The 19,026-nt window shown below is 32.7% G+C and overlaps 1 protein-coding gene across 1 annotated transcript in view; it reads right to left on the reverse strand.

The window, feature by feature from the left end:
• Positions 1-15,069: 15,069 nt before the first annotated feature.
• Positions 15,070-19,026, reverse strand: part of LOC111427251 (La-related protein 4B) — a 90,552-nt gene continuing 86,595 nt past the window's right edge. Inside the window, exon 12 of the mRNA XM_023062283.2 lies at positions 15,070-18,271. Coding sequence (XP_022918051.2) covers positions 18,114-18,271 — 158 coding nt within the window. The 3' untranslated portion in view covers positions 15,070-18,113. The remainder of the gene's footprint in view (positions 18,272-19,026) is intronic.

The raw sequence follows: 19,026 nt of genomic DNA on the forward strand, positions 1-19,026 counted from the left end.
ATAAAGGTTTAATGGTCGTTGTAAAAACGAACATGGTAATTTAATTTTATAAATTAATAATAAAAGATTACTTATTCTTGCTTTTAAGAAGGTGATTAAAGTTTTTAATATTAATTAATGCGGGAAATACAAAACAAAGATTTTCGCAAAAATTTCGAAAACGAATCGATCAATTTAAAAAAAATAAATACTAACATGTAGTACTTTAAAAGACCTTTAAAATGAGGTATCACTTGACACCCCTTTCCATTTAAGATTTTTAAGGGGTTGGTTTCTGGCGGCGGGGGGTTGAAGTGAGTGAGTCAATTTTTACATAAAAAGTTGTCCTTGGTTTTATTCTTTACCTATTTCAGCGATTTTCTTTTTAAACTTCCGGATTTACAGAAATTGAGGTGGAAAGTTTTGAAATGAACACCCTGTATATTTACATATACATTTTCCCATATATAATATAACTTGCAACATGGATTCATACAATCAAATTTTTTGTTTAAGGTTTGGTTTAAGGTAGTTTAAGTAGCAGTTATAACTCTCGTCATGTAAAGTGGTTTAAGTTTAAATTTTACCACCATTTTTTTTACAACTTTCAACTTTTCGACATATTAAATAAGGGTAAGCAATTACTAAATAGTTAACTGTTGTTGTTTACTTGTTATCTCTTTCTTGCACTTACATAATATAAATAATGTAAAAGTTAATTTTGACGAGATTATCATAGGAAATATTGAGCATATTACGTATGATACTATTAAAAATAAAGTTACTTATTCACAATGATTTTAGGTTTGTCTGATGAGGCAATTCAACATTGAACTTCAATATCTCTGATTATAAAGAAAGGAATTCTGATATTGATGAAGATGACAGACAGATCCAGGATACAGATAATATCGAGGAACAGCAAAGTTTTCCAGGAACTAAACTTTGACTGAGATTCTTCGATTATAAGCCGTATCAACGTCTGTATAATTCAACGAGGAATATTTCTGCAAGTAGACCAATAATATGAAAGCGTTCAATTGATTTTAGACTCGTATTTATCGCACCAACACCAGGTGCACTGAATATCTCAAAGGACAACCAGAGGGCTAATATCAAAAACCCAATACAATATTTTGAGCGGTATATGAACGCTGAATCTTTGCAAAGATGGCTTTTTGTACAAATGTTAAGCCCTTTGCGTGAACGGAAAAATGTTTTGACACTACTGCACAGAAATTTAACGTAGTTTTGGGTCATGATTATTAGAGTGTTGACTTAATTGCTAGCAATTTGTTTAAATTTAATGTTTGTTGTTAATAAAAATTTGTATTGTAAAACCTTTTCTTTTTGGTCGTCACAAAATCTACTTACAATGTTATACAATGCTTACAATTTTATGGAAAAACGAAAAAAAAAACTACTCTTGTGGTTTTCTGGAATTTTAATAGTAATTGTTGAACATGTTGGTTTAATTCAACAACAAAAAATATATGGTATAATTTAAATTAGTGACCTCGAATTTCTTTTTTGCTAAATTTATCAGTTTTTTTTGTTTCAAATCAGCGAAGAATTTCTTCAAAACGAATAAATCCAAAATAATAAAGATGGCTAATTAGTCAAATCAATTAAGGAAATTGTTTGAAAAAGAAATATTTAGACGTCAGAAATGTTCGACTTCGGTGGCCCTGAATGCAACCGTTTTCGCCAAAACGGTGTCCTTTTATCTATACCGAAAAAGGTAGCAAGACAATAGGAACGGCGGTGGCGGCGGCAAATCAAAGACCTTCGGTGTCGCTGCAACTCCGGTAAGAATAAATATTCTTCACTTTAAGTTGTCACGATGCAAGGCAAAAACCCTGACCGACTAAAATGCGTACAAAATTGTAAAAAAAAAACACGAAAACTTCTTTAAAACGAAAAATTCCTTCCTAACAACACCTTTATTAACCACTTTCTTTTATTTAGACGTTTCAAGACCACCCACTGTCAAAAAAGATACACAAAAAGATCTTCGTAACAAAACAAGTTTTTTTAATTTATTTTTGTGTTCCTATCAGTAAACTAATATCTATTCAAATCCATGAAAAAAAAAGAAAGTTAGTTTTAGAAATATTTTACAGGTGAATAATACGGTTCTGCGTGACAATCAAAACCAGTATGACTCATTCATTGGAGTCGGCCCGTCCGTTGGGAGAAGACGACCGACGTTCGCGGGCAGGTTAAACACGTGCACGTGTGTATATGCGTGTGTAACAGGTACCAACCACCTTCTTCCGTCGTTTTTGAACTCGACCATCGTCCCGAGTCCGGGTATTAAAAAAAGTTCCGAGCGATTTTTTTTTCTTTTAATTTACAAGCGAACCTATCATCAGCGTCTCTCGTTCTTGGGTTCTTCGACTTTTCTTCTTTTCCCACCACCTTGTTTCGCTCAATACTAAATTCCCTGCACCTGATCCTATGACTCATCCAGCCCTTTTTTCTTTTCTTATCGCCACGGTAGGTCAGTATAATTTGGTGTGGTTTTTGAACAAATAAATCTCCAGAGAGAATGAAATGAAGAATGACGTGTCAATGTTTTTTTTTTATTATACCTATATTAGATAATGCATACAAAGTGTTATGTATATAAAAGCATACTACTTATATATTTGTGAAAAAAAATCTTTAGTATTTATTTAATAATATATTGTAGATGATTGAATAAAGAAGGTATTATGATAAGTTATAAGATTTATTAGGGTAAATAAGTTTTTTTCCACACCTCTTCAAACTATACTTGTGTTTGTTTGTTATCGTCTGGATAAAGTGTACGGAGACTCCAGACATTTAAGAAGAAAATAAACAAATAAAAAGATTGAAAAGTTATCCGTCTACAAAGTCTTTAAAAATAAGGAAAAGGATTTTATAAGAGTTCGTTCGGCGAACCTAACGTTGCGTAACATTCTGAAAACTCTCATCCCCCTTTCCATTAATCTGTGTTCCGGGAATTTCGTTGTTGGTGAGTTTGCGCATTTGGCAAATTGCGGGGGTGGTTTGGGGTAATATCGAACCGACGCTGTCACCCGACATTCGTCCGGGAAATATGTTGAAATTCCGAGAATTTTGTTGCGCAGAGCTTCTTTTCGAATCAATAACAGTCCGACCACGATTCTGTTTGCCGCGTCATGACGCTCGAAGTTTGGCTAGATTGCGTGGGTAGGGAAGAATGGAAAGGGTAATTCTGGAAACTCTAAGTTAACAATAAATTGGATTTACTGAAATAGAATATCTATTTTGCTTCTTTAATTATATTAAATAAGTTAAAGTAAAGGGGTAAAATATGAGTGAAACAAAGAAGTTTGCATTGTGCCAGTTTATTTTTCTCCTTAAAATTGTTTTCCTTTCTTCTGGATTTTATTTATTTTATTTTTCCCAATTAGTAACGGTTTTGTTTCATCACATTTTATTTATCTACAAATCCTTTTAGTTTTATTTCTTCGTTGCTTTATCTTTTCGTTGTTCAGTATTTGATGAACATTCGTCTCTTATTTAATTGCCTAAAAAAACAAATTTTCATAACTTCCAAATACTCTTCCAATAGATCCAAAGAGACCGTTATTAGAAACCAAGTATACATACTTTTTCAAAGTTGACTTTAAAATTAACTGTTATTAAACTTTTCGAAAACAAACGCCATTAAATTTAATTACTAATGTATATATTTGACGTGAGCGATTATAAAACAACCGTTATTTAAAAATTAATTGAAATATGAACATCTTGGTTCTTCAAGATGAAAATCACATAATGGCTATGGACTACCACTACGATAATTATAGCTACCACTACAGCATCGCATATATAAAAATATTATTTAATTGAAGGTTGTCACTAAAAAGCATTTCAGATGAAGTTGTTAATTAACAAGTAACAATACACTCTATTATTAATATGTCCTGTCTAACATTAACTATTCATACTTTTAAGGTTTACTAAATAGTACACCTCATCACGTATTAACATGCCATTGCCAAAAAAAAATATAATACAGTAATATTATACATATATCTATAAGTCAAATTTTTAAAGCTTTCCTAGGGGAAATTTATTTTCTGGGTTATAAGACGTTTGTTACTTAGCTTATTAAAATTGATGGGAGGGCCTATTCTTCTTCTTCTTATTGTTAGTTACCATTGGATAACATCAATCGCTGCATATATTCCTCTTCACGGTTTGTCTTCCATTCACTACGGTTATTTCCTTGTTGGATCCAATTAAAACTAGCTATTAATTTTAAATCATCGGTCCATCGCATGGGTGGTCGTTCTCGACCCTTTGTATATGAATATAGTCTTCAGACCAATACTGTTCTGCTCTATCTGTCCGTCTCCATTCGTGCCACGTGACCACAAAACGTCCATTTTTCCTTTGCAGCAAACCTGATTACGTTAGTTACTCATGTTTTTCGTCATATCTAAATAGGTATTTGTTTTCTTGTCTTTTAGAAAAGTTCCAAGCATGGCGCGTTCTATTCCGCGTTGTGTTACCCTTAGGCCTGTTTCAGACACAACGATTTTTAGCCATACGCAGATAAACCGCACGGCTTTTCAGATTTTTAGTGTGAAAGGGCGTATTTACATTATTAGTTTACTACCGACCGTTCACGGTTAAATACGGTTATTTTCCGTACGGTAAATATCGTTGTGTCTGAAACAGGCCTTAGGGAGTTCATGTTTATTGGATCATTCTCCACGTGTCGGCTCCAGATAATATGCAGATATGTTGGTTTTTAAGTATACAGGGTGTATCAAGTATGAGTAGAAAAAATTTGAGGAGTTATAGGTCCCTTTTAGTGAATAAAAAATTCTTATAACACAATGTCCCATTCTATGCCATTCTTAAGATATGATGCACTGAGTGAGAGAAATATCTTGAACGAAAATTATTACTGGTGGCTCACAACATACATGTAAGCCAAAATTTTGCATGGCGCGTATTGAACTGCCAAGTCCTTCAGAATGTTCAACAGAATGTTCAAGCTTTACAGCCAGGAGATAATCAGTAACGGTTAGCATTTTGTGAATGGTTATTGCAGCAACATGCCCAAAATAATGACTTCATTTCAAATGTTTTCTGGACAGATGAATCATATTTTACACGAGATGGTATAAATAATTACCATAATGAACATATCTGGGCATTAAAAAACCGCATGCGATTAGACCAAGGAAATTTCAACAACGTTTCAGCATCAACGTTTGGGATGGAATATTTAACAACAATTTACTAGGTTTGCATGTACTTGATGGACGTTTGAACGCTCTAAATTATAGATTTTTTTTGAACAATACACTTTTTGATTTACTTGAAGATTTAATGGAGGGGGGCTGTACTGGACTCACCCTCACTTGAGTGCAAGACGGACTGCTTGTCAGCAAAATACGTTTTCTCAAGAAATTACCTCACCTACATCAGTCCCACAGTAGTAGATGCGAATAAGACCTTAAAAATATACACTGATGGCACAAAAAGACGGAGCGGGGGTCTTTTCCCATCATCCTCGAATACGCCTCTCAGAACCTCTAGGTAAAGGTACCTCCGTCATACAAGCGGAACTGACCGCTATCAAACTTGCTGCTGACTATATTGTTGACTCGACCGAACGCGGTAAGTGTTATACTATTTGTACAGACAGTAGGCAATTTGTTTTAGCGTTAAGCAGCGTTAAGATAACGTCTGCACTAATAATGGACTGCCATCTAGCACTGGAAGAAGCCACGAGACACAATCGTGTCACTATCCAATGGATCAAGGGGCACTCCGGCTCTACGAGTAACAAACATGCGGATAGACTGGCAAAGCGTGCTGCCAGCAGAGTTCCCTGTGCACCCGAGCCGATAATTACCCCTTCCTTCGCTACTCATATCAACATGATTAAGCACATTACCCACAAAAAATTCCTAAACGCGTGGGACAAAACACCGGGCTGCTATCTTGCTAAGGATTTGTTAAAATATCCTTCGAAATCTACAGCTCAGTTTTTCATAGGGCTGGGAAAAAACGCCCTTCGATTAGACACAGGTCTCCTCACCGGACACTGTAAGGTAAACAAGCACCTTCACAATATCAAGCTTGCAAATTCTCCTCTCTGTCGAGCCTGTGAACAGGACGACGAGACCGCTAGATACATCTTGTGTGATTGCCTCTCTCTAGCAGACCTCAGAATGAGGACCCTCGGAGAGGCGTGGCCGACCACAGATGATATCAGGAACTTACCTCTGAGTAATATCCTGGCCTTCGGTAATTCCCTAGGCTGGTTGATGTGAAAAGAGGTTATGTTGGGAGTATGCAGAAGGGGTCCTATGGGGTCTAAGTGCGGTGTGCGGGAACGCATGCACTCCCGTTTCCTTACATACACGTCTTAATGTAATTCAAAATATGTGGTACCAGCACAATGGTGCTCCACCTCATCGCGGAAGAGTAGTTGTCGTATGGTTAAACCAATATTTTCCAAACAAGTGGATTGGTAATAATGGTCCATTTGCTTGGCCACCTAGATCCCCCGACCTTAATCCATTGGATTTCTACTTATGGGGTCAAATGAAACAAATTGTGTATCAAGTGGAAATTAACACACGAGAACAGTTATTAAACAGAATACAAATGGCTGCTACTGAAATAAAAAAATCGACCAGACATTTTAATTCGGCTGATGAACTCTTTAATTCGTCGTTGTGAAGCATGTATTCTAGCAGAAAGAGGCTATTATGAACAATATTTGTAATATTTGTGTTAAAAAAAAATGTAGCAGTTAATTATGATATAAAAATTAAAATTTTAAAGTGTTATAATTTCATAAATAGTTGAACTACCATATGTCAAAGTTTGATGGTCAGCCTGTATAAAACGACCTGTAGTAACCTATGAGGTTGAAACGTGGTCGATGACGCAAAACCACGCTGAGAGTGTTTGAGTGGCAGTCAGATTTTAGACCCTACCCAGGAGGAAGACGGTAACTGGAGAATCAGGATGAAATACAAGTTGGATAACATGACGGGAGTTGACACAGCGCCTACGATGGGCATCTTCATAGAACAGAGCATGGCAGAGTTGTGAGAGTGCTGACCGAATCATCTTCCATGACCACGAAGGACAATTGCAATAGAGGAGTTTCGGACTATGCGTGTTGAACGATGGAGGGTGGTTGCCGAGACACAGGAAAATGGGGTGAGACAGTAAGATATGCCGAAACCCACATAGTATTGTAGAGCAAAAGAAAGAAGAAAAATAAATAATAAAGAGCTTCTCAAAATATGGATTACCTATGAAATGTTTCTTTACAACATGCAACGTATGAGAAAACATGTCTACGAGTATGTTATGGCTTTTTTGGGCGAAAATTTTTCATGATAACTATATTTTAATGTATTTGAGTATCTCAGATCAAGATGCTTCACAAAACAATGGGAGTGATGACGATATCTGTTCTAATTCCAAGGAAAAAATCAATCAACACATGCAATCTAAGCACTTGATGCTACAATACAATTTTGCAGGTAGCAGAATATTGATTTTTTTTAACAAAATAACTAATTTAAAGTGTATTTGGTTTAACTTTTTCATTATTCTGGCAAATTAAACATTATTATTAACATGGCAAATCTTATGGGTTCATCAATATGGGCTACTAGTCCAGACACAATACTGCTATATAATTTTTCATGCTTTTCTTTCAATATAATAATACAATTTTTTTTGTGATTTTCCCTTTATTTCCATTCAAAAAACAACAAAATTTAACCTAATATAAAAGTATACACACTCTCAGTATGTCTATAAGGCCTATCTCTCGACGTAACAGTTATTGAAAAGTGAAAACATTCACTTAAAACGGTTTAAGAAGTAAATTATAAAAATGAAATGAAATGAAATCACGGTAGACATTTTTAAGTAATAATAAAATGGAAATGAATAGGTAATTTTTTTTTCAATAAGTTTTTTTAAGAAATTGTTTTGCCCCGACCAAAGAGAAAAAAAATTTACTTATCCATTACCATTTTTGATTTCTTTTAATACATAAATAATTGCGAACGAACGACAGGTCGTGTGAAAGGAATATGCGCTAACAAACATAGTGAATTAAAAGCGCTATTTAAGTATTTAAATGATTAATAAATTAATTTACAAGTTTTTTTTATAAACCTCCATTTTTACGTTATCTTCATCTCTTAGGTACGAAAGCAGTGATTCTATAATAATAATAATTCTCTGTTAATTTCGTTTATACTGGTATTTTATTATTAGTTTTTTTCATAAAATTACATTTTTCTTATTTCAAGTATACAGTCTTTACAGTATAATTTAAAATGTAATTATTTCCCAATAGCCCCATGTCTCTAACCGAAGGAAAGCATTTGACCTCGTCAACCGTTGCTTTTTCTAAAATCTTTTAGATCGTCTTTCTTTTTGTTTTCTAAGATTTTTCTTTGGCATCCAAGAGCAACTAAACGCGCTATTATTCGAGAAAAATTTCATTGCTTATATCACAAATTGGAGAAATGTATACAAACATTTTGATTAAAAATATTTCGTTCGAACGCGAACGAGTGATGATTTCCCTTTCCATGTTTTCCATTTAAAATGTGTTATTAATATGCCGAATCGTTAACTAATTAATTAATTAATCGTGCCTCTCAACTACATTTTCTTAAATTTTATTCGTCTTCAATAAGACTTATTTTTTTACAATCTAAAATGTACTAGTACATAGGCAACCAAATTAAGTGTAATTTATCGAGAACCACATATACACCTAAAACCAAAAAGCTTTTTTTTTATTAATAATAATTATTATTTCCAACTCTTTTTTTTTAACTTTTTAAGAAGTTAATTTTAACGCGTACACTTTGCTAAATATGTATGTTCCAGATCACAGGGCTAGTTGTGTGTGTGTGTGTATTGTATGTTTTGTGAGTGTATCATGTGTGTGTTCGTGTAATAACACATTTACGAGAGCCTTATTTTAAAATAAAGCTATATGCGCGTAATGTTTCATGTAATTTCGGTGGTTTTTCAAACAGGCCACAACACGCGACTTTCGCACAATTTTCTCATTTTTTGAGTAGAAGATTCTTTTATATGTATAGAAAAACGTAGAAAAGTATAAAAAGTCTGCTAACTAAAAAATATATACCCACGGCCACTTTGAGAGTGCTTTTGAAAAACCATCGAAACAAACGGAAACTGTATAATTTCTTTAAATAACTTGTGAGATTAATAACTTACTATGCCAAGTACATGTCTCATATTCCTGTTTATTCATTAGTACAGTACTTGTTTTATTTTAATTTATCGTAGTCTTATTGTAAGATTCTTTTTTTTTAATTTTATTTATCGTATATACATCAAGTGAAACAACCAGATTTATTTTATTTAATTGTTCAGGTTACCCCTTTTTACCCTATAATATTCTTTATATTTAATATATTATATTAAAAATTATTTTCTTTTTTTTTTGTTTTAAGAATAGGCCACTATAAAATATTAGTTGTAATAAAAATATAATTTCAAGGGGGGTTCACTTGTAAAATTCTGATTATTTTTTGTACAGAGTAAGTTGACCACAACAAAACCTACAATACCATCGTCAATTTGCTTAGCTGTATTCATTAAATTAGCATAGAAAAAACGTTCCAATAAAAGGAATACGAATTCTTTTCTCTTCATCGTTAGGAAGCACATCTACTTTTTTTTACTCATTCTAAAACTGTTAAAAAACTGTATATGCATCATCATCGTGTTTTTGGCACAAGGGCGCTCCAGCTCTGTACAAAGTTTATTATTTTGGTTAATAAGGCAATTATAAGTGGCAATAGCTAGAAAGCAAACGCCATTTTTATCTCCGTATCTTTGGTCAAATGGATTCCGTTATTTACATGTTAAAGAAGTTTCACGAGATAAGTATTAAACACTATCAATATTTAATGTGGAAGATGGAGTACATCTTAATCCTGAGCAAGATTGAGTATATTTTATTGAGCACTATATAATTAAAAAAAGAAATAAAACGAAGTTTTTTTGTATCACCCAATCGTTTATGGGTTATCTATAATATATATAAAAAGTAAAAAAAAATGAGCTCGACCTTTAATATAAAGAAGATGGAGAATATCTTATATTTGAGGGCGATGAAATATATCTTTGTGCCGTGTAAAATTGAGTAATCCATCTTAATTTTGAAGAAGATGAGAGTATATTTTAACCTAACCAATAATGGAACACTTACAAAGAAATTGAAAGTAGCCATCCCCAACGTATATCTTAGTATACATTTTTATGAAATAAACCCCAATTTGTTCTACATGACGCCAGAATGAATATTTTGCTTAATGACGTCCATGATAGCGGTTTCGTTTAGACATATCTATATTTTTGAAAACGGATTCTGCTAGCTATTTTTTTTTTGTTCAGGATTATTTACTTTTTGTTCCATTCCTATTTAGAAAACATAAAATAATGTTGCATAAGAAGAAAGTTTCTATCGAGAAGCAATACATACTGTGGCATAAAAATCATCACCCTATCGTAAGATGCTATAATTTTTGCAAATAGCGCCAAATGTCAATTCTGATTTGATATTTGTAAACAGATACAAAATACACGCCAACAAGACATGAGTTGCGCATATTGCACGAACCACAACAGAAATTCTGAAAACTGCCTTATGTCTCGTTTAGGTGATTTGCACTTGCCGGCAAGATCGCCCGATTTAACCGTTCCAGACTTCTTTCTGCAGTTAAGAGTTTATGTTAACAGACTTTTGAAGCCCTCAAAGAGAATATCCGTCAAAAATGCGAGAACCTATCGGCAGAAGTTCTGTCAAGAGTGATGGAAAATGCCATAACTCGAGCCCGTATTCATCAATTCTGGCTTCGACCACTTGGCCGATATCATATAGACATAAAAAGCAGACCCGAAGATTTCATTCATAAAAAAAATTACAGCCAAAGAACAACGGGTGACAACTTTGTGCCATCTTGTTTATCGAGAGAATCAGGAAAATTTTGAACTTAAAATGAACTTGCTGATCATGGAGTTTGATAAATTTAAGTTGAGAGGTATTTACAAAGTTATAGCACATAGAGGAAGCCAACGCGTTATTCCTTACTTGTTTGGTGTGACTATCTTAAATTGAATTCCAAAAACATGGATAAAACAAGATTTTGAAACCAATTCGTCAGAAATTATTAGTGGACGATTTCTTGAAGTCTTGCTGCGGAAACATAAGTAGTCAACAAACAGGCATATAAGAAGTCAACAACAATCAGTCTTTCAACAGCTGTATATGGACTTTGGTATCTAAGAATATTTTTACTACCTTCAAAACTGTAAAAATTGTAGTAGTACACATAGTGGCATGTGGCTTATCAAGGATTTATGACTGAGTAGAAAATAATGAAAGTTATGGGCGTAACAATCGGCAGAGTGACTATATACTTCGTTCAGGTACGAAACCAGCAGTAAATTTTGAGATAAGCGAAAATTAGTGCCGATACTTCAAACAAAAAATAATGTCAAAGTATCTGACAACGATGCACATGAAGAAGCTGAAGGTTTATTGTATGGATTTGGTATAGTTTATCAGTATCTTTTTTCAAACCGCTTCCAAACCTTCAAATGCGTTGTTTCAAATCTCTAAGCATTTTTTCTTCAACTCGCGGGAAACAAATCTTATTGCTCAAGTTTAGATTAAAAATCTGCTGGAATCTGAAACGATAATTCTACTTAGGTCTATAGATGGAAAAAATAGCATTTTTGTTTTCAGATGACTAGCAGTTGAGATCAACTTTGATCGAAAAAGACGTGAATGAACATTATAAAAAAACTGCGTATGAAATTTTGGATAACAACCTCAATATAAAAAGTGTGTTAAATGGAATAATTGTAAGGAATTCAAGAAGACACTAATTTGAAAGAATCTGAGATAACTAAGACTGTGAAGGGGGTCTTCCCTTGTGAGATTCGGAAATTACAATGTTGAACAGATCCGATGTAGCTACTTGAACTTCAACTACGTCAAAAGTGTTTTTCTCAAAACTGAACTTTGCTAGATTTCAAAAAAATTTTCAACACGAAGCCAAAACTTTACCTTCCAATATTTTTTAATAATTCTAGTTCAAAAACCAGTTCATACTTTACAGATTATAATGCCGTTTGGCTTTTTTATTTCTGATAAGCAGAACACCTGCAATCGTGGTCACCGTAAAACACTATTTTTTTGAAAATGAGTGGCTAAATCGCCGTATACTTCAGCAATGAGAGACGATTTTGGGTTCACAGTAATTGTGAAGTGTACGCAAGATATGAATAAATATGTGGAGAAAGGTTCGTAGTTGTTTATTTGGATTTCAAAAAAATCCAAAAAAAAAGCGAAAGAAAAGAGCCTTCACGCTGGATAACCCTCTTAATGAATCTATGATAGATGGACGAAAATGAGACATTCCTAAAATCTCATAAACAGACGGCAAGGACCAGAAAATAGACGAATGAAACACTAATATATCTACCATGTTTCCTGAAACATTCTGATGAAAAATGATTTTGATGATATCATCATAGAATCATAAACGAATTTACCAATGTAACAATATCTTTTAACAGCTGTTCTTAGTATTTCTTACGTTTCTGCAGTATCATATAACAGGAGTAAGACAATATTTAAAGTAATGGTAACAGTAGATATGACAAGGCCTTCATATGCCAATGTTTGCATGGATTACAATAGGGAATAACAATAATGAGATTAAAACAAGAAGGCTTTTTAATAATTATGAATTCTTATCACCCTAATAAGGAATTTTGTAATGAACATTTACAAAGCATTGTCTGCGTTTATAAATGATGATAAAGTTATTCAGATCCTTTTTTGTTCTGCCGCAATCAATGTTTTATGCCTTCACATTTTCTTACTATCCGTTTGAAATGGTTTTCACAACAATGTTGTCCATTAAGGTGTGTCCAAACATAGCGCGACAACAACACATGGCATTCGCAAGACACTATTCTGCCGTGCACAAATTTGGACATGCCAAAGAATATTTGCGCACACTAATATATGACACACGCTACCCACTTACTAAAACTATTCGCGACCGGTAGGTTGAGCGCGGAGTATGTTTGAACACACCCACCCCTACAAGACATTTTTGTTTTGGTACAGTGACAAAAAAAAACTAATTCTTAGAATCCATTTTTAAAAATAAAGATATCTAAAATGTTAATGGAACGTGGCAATGCTTAACTGATTATAGCAACCGTTTATGTATTCACTTGAGCCATTGAGTTGCACCCTTCATCTAGATTGTGAGCAAAATGTACTCTACTTAAATATCAAAGGAGATGTATCCCACACTGCAACCATCTATGATTAAACTAATCAAGGAATTGCTTCCATGGTTATAGCTGCTTTAGGGCTCACGTTTAACTCATTAGGTAAATTTAATAAGTAGATGGTAGATAAATGGTATAACGAGTCTTAAACTAAGTACATCTTGCGTAAAGCTCCATCATAATTTTCAAAATGTTAAAGTACATCTTAATTATCAGAAAGATGAAGAACATGTTAATTCAACGATCTCAGTCCTAAAGGATATATATCATCATAATTCCCTGCAAGATGTACTTCTTCTAAATCGTAATCCTAAACAAGATGAATTCTATCTCTGTATTAATAAATACGCAACTGAACTTAATCTTGTTTAAGATGTACTCCATCTTGAAAGAAGACATGCTATCATTGCCAATGACAAGATTAGTTGACATAAAGTTAGTCATCAAGTTACATAATAGCCCCAGATTGAATAATTGATACCATGAAACTTCTTTAACATAAAAATTTAAAAAGAAGATTATAAGTTTTAATTGAATAAAACTTTTTTTCATTGTATCAAATCACCCTGTACATGGATATAATATTGATTCACCGTGTTGGGTTTTTTTGATTCATTTTACTTGCAAATAGGTCATGAGGCTATTCGACGTGCGGACAATATAACATCCAACACCAACCACCATGGATATATTATATTGAAACCACGCTTAAATTTTTATTATATTAATATTAATATAATTAGTTTTACGCGGTATACGTAATTATGTACAACTTGTTTTTTGTTGTTTTTTTCTTACGTTCTTTACAATTCATTATGCACACATTTAACGATATAGACTTTGACACTGAATACAACGAGAATATAACTCTAGTGTGGAATTGGTGTTCGTACATAAAATTAACATTTTTTTTTAATCAAAAATACAAATAATTATAAACGAGCTCAGTTTTTTTGCAGGTTGTTTACTAACAGCATTTCAAAACGTGATTTAATTTTTGTTATGTATACATTTTACAAACACTACCTTAGCATACAAAAAATAAATCCCAATTATATTTGTTTTTATTATAATTACTAAAGTTATACTAAAATATTACGTTGAATATGGGAATGTAAAACACATACATTTTGAAAATTTAAAAAGTATACATCTAGATTAGAGCGAAAATTTTTAGTATGTCTTTTGTACGAAAGAGCGGGGGTGAATTGGTTTTAAAACGGAAAAATGTTTTCTTCTGGAAGCACGGACGTTCTATTATTTTGTAAAACGGAATAAAAAAGAACAAGAGGGATATAATGTCGACCCAAAAAAGAAAATTCTGCCGTTTTTATAACAATTTAATTCTCAGCAACATTTGAAAGCTTATCATACAAATCAAAAAAAAATCAAATATAAATAAAGCAGGGGTGTCGCATGGTGATCATCATCGCCGGATTTTTAGATAGTACACTTTTCTTAATTATTATTAAACGAATACGATTTTTTTAAGGTGACGAGATAAAAAGAAGAGCGAGAAAAAAAAATAGGGAGGGCAAAAAATAACTAAATCCATGAAAATATTACTAAACCCTATCTAATTAAAAAAATGTAAACCCATCACCTTAAATTAGTCTTAATGCGGTATTAACTAAATGTATTACTATTTTATAATCACCAAAGAAAAAAAAACAAATAGAAAAACGTAAAATTAGACTAGAATGAAAAAAAAATAAACACTTCGTTTGAAAATATATTAAAAATAACAATTTAAAATCATACACTGTAATACACAATAAAAAAATTAATAACTGAACATCATCTAAAATCCCTTTGTTTTAAAAAAAGAAAATTTGTGAAATTGAAATCATTTTATCGGAATTTAAATTTGTTATGAAATTCATTAACGCAACATCATCATTATAAAAGTGAAACACACCCCTGCGATTAAGAAACAAGACTATAAATACTAATAGTTTATCTTGCACACAGAAATAAACATAGCTAATTATACGAACTAATAATTACAAATAGACATAAATGTGCCTTTTTTAAACACACCCAACATATGCAAACATATACTTTTTTGCGTGAGGATTCTAATTCTATATCAATATTATAAAACAGAAAAAAAAATGTTCGCCTAAATTTGTTCTTCTCTTGAAAACGGCACCGAAGGAAAGAAACCGTCAAGAAGAAGAAACAAAGGAGACCGAGAAAAAATTAATAACAAAATCTTAAATGTAATCAGCTAACAGTCTTAAATTAACTTATATACTGATAACTGAAAAAAACTAAGTCAACCGCGTTGCTCAGGTTTGGACACGTTCGTAGCATGCGCGATTAAGCGTCACAAGGCGCTAAAAAATTGTAATTTCGTTAATTTTTTTTTATTTTTTTATATTTACATACACAGCCTATATGTAAGAATACATCATTGAATAAGAATTATGAGTTCAAAGATAAATGACAAAGGCTCGGTAATATTTATTATAAGTTTTAATTTAGTAATAAGTTTTGAAACCTTTTTGCGCTTGCGCAGAAATGTTCTGACCTTAGAAAAAAATATTGCGCAAGAGCAAACAAATTCCTAATAGCTTATTGTTCATAAAACAGACCTATTGATTATTATGACGCTGTGCAACTTTAATTTACCCCCGACCCCGCTTTTTTCATAAAACGACAAACTCCTTATTAATATTATTATTATTTAAATAAGCATTAATCTTTTTTTAATTCTTTACAATAATTTTCTTTTATATTTATTAAGAAATTAAGACAAGACACAATTAGAATACGAACTATAATTAATAATCTAAATTTTATTAAAACTTTTAATAATGTGTATCTCTCAACAATTAGTCTCAACTCTATCCAAACTTTATCTCTATGCTCTTTCTATGAAAGCGATCGAATCTTGATAAAATCTGGATAAAGTTAATTAAGCCTTCAGTCAAATCAAAGAAAAAGCACGGCTCCTAAATGAAAAAAGTTCAAACATTTTTTTGTACTTGCCCTTTCTTTCCTTCAATCAAATTTGACACTGAAATTAATAATATCTTGTATGCCGTTTCAGTAAGCATGCTTAAAAGTTTTGATTTTTAAACTTACCAAGCTACCATTATTACCTGTTAAGGTTTGGGTTGGTAAACCCAACTCAACTCCTTAACTGGGAATAAACCTTTTTCAATCAACAAGCCGTGGCAAAAAAACAACTAAAATCAAAAATAGTAAATATATATTTTACTATTGTTAAAATGTATACCAAGCAATTTTTTTGTAGAGCAAAACACTGAAAATTTTCTGAACGTCAATTTTATTTTTTTAAATGCCAATTAAAATGCAGCCGCAAACGTTATAAAAAAAAGTCTCCAAAAATTAAAAAAAACACAGAGCCCCATAAATTATTATAAATAGGAATAATATAATTAATAATTGAAAAATTCTATCAAAAATTATTCAGTTCAAGCTGTAAGTATTTTTTTAATTACTCGATACTACTTACTCAATGATAAACCTATACTTTATTTTATATTCCTTTTATAAACTAGGTACTAGGATTTAGATATATTTAATAATAATATATATTTATGTAATATATATTTTAAGTTTTGCCCCACACATTATATTTTTTTTTGCTAAATTGGTCGTAACATTGAATGTGTATATACTTAAGATTACAATCATATAATTTTTTTTCGCGTTTTTTTATATTTATAAATAGTATTGTTATCCAAAGTATTTTGAAGCTGTTTTTTTTTTTCAGAAATCCGCATACCTGAGCAACTTAGTGACCCAATGCGCTAAGTTATTAAAAAACCCAACAACAATATACACTAGACCTACACTCCCCCTATACAGCTTATACATATATTGGTAATTATTATTTTGTCAAAAATAACTTTTAACATTAGTCTGTACAAAGATACTGACGCACCGCTCGCAATCTTGGAAGGGACAGTTTATGACACTGCGGTATTGAAAAACAAAAAAAAAACATTATTTGATGCTTTGGGCGTTCGTGTTTTATGAATCGAGAACAACAAATTCAATATATTAACTCCCAAGCACCATGTAACAATAAATAAATATAAATTTTTTGAGAGCAGTAAATACAGTAGTAGTAGTAGGTAGTATTTAAATAATCACAAAAATCCACAGTCAAAAAGCTATCATTTTTTTGCTCATTTTTTATTTTTGTTGCACACGGACTTGTTTTGACTCCTTCTTGTTTTGGTTTCTACTTTTTCTTTTTTTTGCGTCAACCTAAATGTGTAGCAGCAGGCGAGACGTGCGCTCAAGGGCCTATCACAGACGCACGCTCTCAGGCTGGCCACTCTAGAAAAAAATCTCCTCTTCCTCTTCATACTTTCATTGTACAGCACTAATAAACATATCAAATATTTAACAGTGTTCTTTTTCGAGCTAGGAACATATGACTCGCGCAAAAAATTAAGTGAAAATCAAAAAATGTACACGTACACCTAAATGCCATTGTGGAGGCAGTATTGTCTAGTCTCTTATCCAATATACACCGTTTGTATATTTTCATATATATTTATACTTTTCTCATTATTTTCTTTCTTTTTTTTTTTTTCGCCACGATACGATCAGAGAATATCAAATCGTCACGGTCAGTCTCGTTTTGGACTGCGCGCGCGAACAAAGATTAATAATTAAAAAAAAAAACTTACGCGGCCTCGTTAAAAAAAAACTCGTTTCACGCTCGCGTTCTCTCTGCACTAATAGTCCCACAAACACTATAACCAAACCTCGTCCGTCTGCTACTTCGGAGAACGCGGGGGTACAAAATCGCGTAACTGCGACGTTCTACCTTCCGGCCTTCGTCGTTGAGAACGATCGTAACTATTTCTTGAACCGCTCCTGGGTGGACCCTGTCGCTGCTGACCACCACCTCCATTATCTTTTTGTTGACCACCATCTATTAAAAGATTAAAATAATATTTTGTTAAAAATGTATTGCAAAAAATAATTATTTCTAACTAACACTATATAAACAAATCCAGAATTATATGTATTAGAGTTTTCAGTTAAGGGCTTAATAACATACATCTTGATAGAACGAAACGATTGAGTTTTAAAAATTCATAAGAAAGTTTGCAGTAATGTCAAAGTTATACTGTTTTGTAGCTGACTGGGTGAGCAACTACTAAGTGTTGGGGCGTTACTAGTCACGGCCTCTGTCATCTGTTTGACTATGAACACTTATTATAAAGCACTTCTCGAAATAGTTCTGACTATAATCAAGAATGGCATCATAAGAAGAGCATTCAGAATTGCGCCAAATATCGGTGCAAATGTATTCAATGAAGGAATGATAGGTAAATTGCAAATAGTGCAATATTGAATTTAATTGAAATAAAGAGAAGCGCATATAGTTGGCCTGTGTCTGTGGACGCATCAAAAGAAGGGAAAATGACGTTGACATAACAAAAAAACATATACAGCGTGTCCCGTATCTTCCGCATCAGAGCATTATACGGTTGTAGGATACATTATTCTGAAGCGATCTTTCTAATAAAATTTTTTCGAAATGTTTGTAATAACCGCACGGGAACTGTTTAAAAGAACTGTTTTTCGTCCAATCAGCAGATCGCAAATCAGACTCAGGTAATCGGTGCCACCCTCGGCCGGTCCGGTACGCCGATGATAACTCGTTTCCCACGTGTACTCACC

Source organism: Onthophagus taurus, chromosome 1, assembly GCF_036711975.1.
Source record: "Onthophagus taurus isolate NC chromosome 1, IU_Otau_3.0, whole genome shotgun sequence".
NCBI lineage: Eukaryota > Metazoa > Arthropoda > Insecta > Coleoptera > Scarabaeidae > Onthophagus > Onthophagus taurus.